The sequence below is a fragment of the Arachis ipaensis genome, chromosome B09 (assembly GCF_000816755.2).
Source record: "Arachis ipaensis cultivar K30076 chromosome B09, Araip1.1, whole genome shotgun sequence".
Classification (NCBI taxonomy): domain Eukaryota; kingdom Viridiplantae; phylum Streptophyta; class Magnoliopsida; order Fabales; family Fabaceae; genus Arachis; species Arachis ipaensis.
The window spans coordinates 8,856,684-8,861,462 of record NC_029793.2 but is presented as its reverse complement, the minus strand read 5'-3'; the positions used below and the strand labels follow the sequence as shown (position 1 = coordinate 8,861,462).

The 4,779-nt window shown below is 38.4% G+C and overlaps 1 protein-coding gene across 2 annotated transcripts in view; it reads left to right on the top strand.

The window, feature by feature from the left end:
* Positions 450–4,779, top strand: part of LOC107614938 (disease resistance protein RML1B) — a 5,816-nt gene continuing 1,486 nt past the window's right edge. The window contains exons 1-4 of one of the 2 annotated variants that reach the window (XM_021110266.1): positions 450–1,664; positions 1,774–2,788; positions 2,924–3,229; positions 3,335–4,678. In XM_021110266.1, the coding sequence (XP_020965925.1) occupies positions 670–1,664; positions 1,774–2,788; positions 2,924–3,229; positions 3,335–4,450 (3,432 nt within the window). In that variant the 5' untranslated portion in view covers positions 450–669 and the 3' untranslated portion in view covers positions 4,451–4,678. Of the gene's footprint in view, positions 1,665–1,773; positions 2,789–2,923; positions 3,230–3,334; positions 4,679–4,779 lie in introns of those variants that run through there. The other variant, XR_002353188.1, reaches the window with a different exon arrangement.

The window sequence follows — 4,779 nt, the reverse complement described above, 5'->3', positions numbered from 1 at the left end:
CCTGTCGCGGTTTACATAGTTTATAAAAAAAAATGCATTTTGGTATTTATTTTGCAAAATGTGTATTCTGATAAATTTAGAGGCCAGAATATTTATTTCAGTAAATTGCCCTAAAATCAATGAGTCTAATTTCTTAACAAAAAAATGTTTGCCCAACACAAATCGAAAGGTCCAATTTATGTTCTTCTCTCTAAAAAAAAATCGGACTATCCAATTTTTTTCATCAATTAACCGCCATGACAATCGTGTAAAATATTCTTAACATCCATTACGCTGCGTTACACGCACCAAGGTGTCATATCCAAAAAAATTAACCTAAAATTTTGTAAAAAATTATAAATCACATTGTACTCTTTCAATTTTTTTTCGACAATTGAGATTTGAGAAAATCCATTCCCAATTTTTAATCTAAATACCCAGTATATTTTTTGTGGAAGTAACCATCTTGGAGCAAATTTAGTGGGGAACAATCACTTTTGTCTTCTCCATTACAGCTTTTCCCCTCACCGAAAACAAAAGGAAATACTCTCTGTTGACTAAACCTAGTATGGAACCTTCCTGGTAATTTCTTTGCCGATAGCGAAATTAAAAAGAAGTTATATCATCGATTTCCATTGCTAACGCTCCTTCTGATTACAAACTCCAAACGCAGAAAGAAAAGTTCAGAACATGGAGAATTACGACGTGAAGTTTCTCTGCAGCTATGGCGATGAGATCCACCACCACCCCAACGACAAGAAGATCTCCTACGTCGGCGGCCTCAACAAGCTCCTCTACGTTAACCGTGGAATCGACTTCACCGCCATGCTCGCCGAACTCTCCGCCCTCTTTGACGCCACCGGTGACATCCACTTCAAGTATCAGCTCCCCGGCGATGACTTCGACTCTCTAATATCCGTCACCAGCGACAGCGGCCTAAACAGCCTGATGCTTGAGTATGATAACCTCTACAGAGATTCCCCTAAAACCGCTCGGATGAGATTATTCATCTTCTATGGTAAGGGTCCTGATTCCGCGTCCACCCAACCCTTCCCAGTCAAACTGAAATCCAAAGTCAACGGCGATGCTGTTGTTCCTCCGCAAATTACGCCGGTGAAGTTCCAAGATCTGCCACCGGTTAACAATTTTAATACCTCAGACCGAGCGTTGGATTCGGATCCAAAAGTGAATCAACCGGTCGAAGATTCCGGTTCTTCCCGTTTGAATAGTCCGTTACCTGCTTTACAGTATGATGTTTTCATCAGCTTCAGAGGTGAGGATACACGCGCAAGCTTCACTTCCCATCTTTCCAAAGCCCTGTCCCGAAAGCAGATAGTTACATACACTGATGACTTGCTTCACGAAGGAGATTCGATCACGTCCATCCTCCTCAGAGCAATTGAAGAATCTTGCCTTTTGCTTGTTGTATTCTCAGAGAACTACGCATCCTCAAAGTGGTGCTTGCAAGAACTGGTTAAAATAATGGAGTGCAAGAAAGAATTTGGACGGCTTGTTATTCCTGTCTTCTACAACGTTGATCCATCACATGTAAGGTATCAGCTAGGAAGTTACAGTGAAGCGTTTAAAAAACACTTGCAGAATAACAAGAAGGCGGAGGTTCAGAAGTGGAGGGAAGCTCTCACTGCAGCAGCAAATTTAGAAGGCTTGGACTCCCGTTCTTATGGGTAAGTATGCGTTTATTGAGTTAAGGAACCCCTTTTTGTTCAATTTTGTTGACGATCGTGTTACACTGCTCCTTATGTTATGTCTTTCCCCTCCCCCTTCATATTGTAGGGACGAAATTGAATTCATTCAGAATATTGTCAAAGATGTTTTGCAGAAGCTGATTGACCATAACCCACCCAATGATAGTAAAAATCTTGTTGGCATTAGTGAAAATCTTGAAAATGTAAAATCACTATTAAGTGAATCTGTTGAAGTCAGAATGATTGGAATTTGTGGCATAGGGGGTATAGGAAAAACAACTCTAGCAAGACTTATATTTGAGAAATATTCTTATAAGTTTGAAGGCTCCTGCTTCTTAGAAAATGTACGGGAAAGATCAGGAAAGTATGGAAAATCCACTTTTGTTAAGCACAGGTTAAGCAAACAAAGAAATTTCATAGTTCTTGATGATGTGAGTAGTTTAAAGCAATTAAATTACCTGGTTGGGGAGCTTCAATGCTGTGGCGCAGGTAGTAAGATCATTATCACAGCTAGAGACAAAAATGTGCTGGTTCCAACGGTTGAAACAATATATGAGATGAAGATATTAGATTCTCATGAATCATTTAAACTGTTTAGTTTGAATGCATTCAATGAAGACTATCCACAAATTGGATACGAGGAGCTATCATGGAAAGCGGTTGGCTGTTGCAAAGGCATCCCACTAGCCTTAATAGTATTGGGTTCTTTTCTTCATTCAAAGAGTAAAACTGAATGGCATAGTGCATTGCAAAAGCTTGAGAAGACACCAGATCCAGAAATTCAGAATATTTTAAGATTGAGTTATGATGGATTAGATGATGAGGCAAAACAAATTTTTCTAGACATCGCATGTTTTTTTAAGGGAGAGCTTGTAGAATACGTAGTTAATCTGTTAGGCAGTTGTGGCTTCTATGCAGCTATTGGCATGAGATCCCTTCTTGATAGAGCTTTAATAGCTATATCTCATAATTGTGTGCAGATGCATGACTTGATCCAAGAATTAGGTTGGGATATCGTTTGTCAACAATCTAGTGGAAATCCTGAAAATCGTAGCCACTTGTGGGATTCTAATGATATTTGGGATGTTTTGGGAAACAACAAAGTAAGCCACACACTCTTTTCTGGGAGAAAATTTGTTAGAACAGAGATATAGTTTAGTTGAATTCCTAGAGGCAATGTTTTGGTATTACTTGATTTCATTTGATTTAATTCATTTCTTTTTCTTTTTGTTTATCAGGGAACTGATTCTATTGAAAGCATAGTGTTGGATATGTCTCAAATAGAAGATCTACAGTTGAATGCTGATACATTCAAAAAGATGCCTAAGTTAAGATTTCTCAAATTATATATCCCATCGGAAAATGATGGCAGATTGAATAAATTGCATCTTCCCGTAGGACTAAAGCCATTTCCTTCTAAATTAAGATACTTGGAGTGGGATGCCTACCCTTTGCCATCTCTGCCATCGAATTTTTGTCCTGAGAAGCTTGTTACTCTTCGCATCCGGAACAGTAAACTTAAAAGACTTTGGGATGGGGTTCAGGTTTGTACACAATGCATGTTTTGTCATTTGTTTGATGGATGGGTGTGATTTTTTAACCCCATATTCTGATTTACCATTTTAGTTTTTCCATTTGCATTATTGCAGAATCTTGTTAATTTAGAGGAAGTAGATCTAACAGATTCCCGAAAGTTGGTGGAGCTTCCAGATTTCTCCAAGGCAGATAATCTCAAAAGTGTACATCTGTCTGGCTGTCGAAGTTTGCGTCATGTCCATCCATCTCTTTTATCACTTGGAAAACTTGAACTTTTAGATCTTTTGAACTGTGCAAAACTTGAGATGCTTGAAACTAAGATGCATTCAAAATCTCTTAATCACCTCTATATCAAGAGCCGCACAAGTTTAATCCCACCCTATGTCAGTCACTTATCATCTTTACGGAAATTACTTCTAGATGGAAGCCCTGTGGAGACATTGCCGGTGAGCATCAAACACCTTACGGAGCTGAAAACACTGTCACTAAAAGGGTGTAAGATGCTTCAACATTTGCCAGAGCTTCCATCATCCATTCGTCATTTGACTGCTCTGGACTGCATAATGCTGCAAACTGTGACATTCAGTTCAAATATTCCTAGACTACAAGAAGAAAAACGCATAAACATCTCGTTCCATAATTGCATGAAGTTGGATGTGGCGAATTGTATTTATTGGTACCTTAAAGATATAAGGAAACTTGCTTACGTGTGTGAATCCAGAAGAGGAGGAAAAGGAGTAGTTCGGAGAAGTGATTTCTTCAAGATTTGTTACCCCGACTACAGAGTACCAGAGTGGTTCATGCATCGGACAAAGGGTACTTCCATAACTTTTGAAGTTTCTTCACCTTCCAGTTATGGTTTTAGTTCCCTTCTCTGCGTTGTTCTCCCTAAGTATAGTTTGGATTATGAACTTGATATTAAATGCCGTTGCTACTTGGAAGATGGTAGTAACATGCACAAATATTCATTTGGCGTATTATTTCTAAATCACATTCCGGCAAAAGGGTGTTCTGATCATGTTTATATGGCATATAATTATGGAGGCATCTTTGATGTAATCAAGCTGGACAGATTGAATAATAAGATTGCGTCTTCCGGGCAAAACCCAAAAGTCACATTTGAATTCTTTGTCAGCAGTGGCGATACTGGAAGTAAACAAGATGATAACTTGTTGATCAAAGAGTGTGGTGTCTATCCACTAAATGACTCCAATTTTAGAACTGAATAGACGCTACTATTTTGGAGTTTCGGCATGAAAAACAAGGCCTTGGGATGCTGGATTTTGTAGCACATGGAACCATGAGGTTGGAGTTGGAAGCTCCCGGGCCCCAGCTAAAACTCGTGTACAGTTGTCTTTTTTTTTTCTCTTGAATTTTTATCATTCATGTTTACCTTGCTTTCTCTTGTTACCTTGGGCTAATTTCTAATTCCATAAAGAAAATCTTGCTTTCATGAATTCCTCGACAAAATCTTACAAATGAGAATAAAAGTATAAAACTGTTAGATTTTTCATAATTGAAATTGAAAAAACAAAAGTTTTTTTGAACCAAATATGTT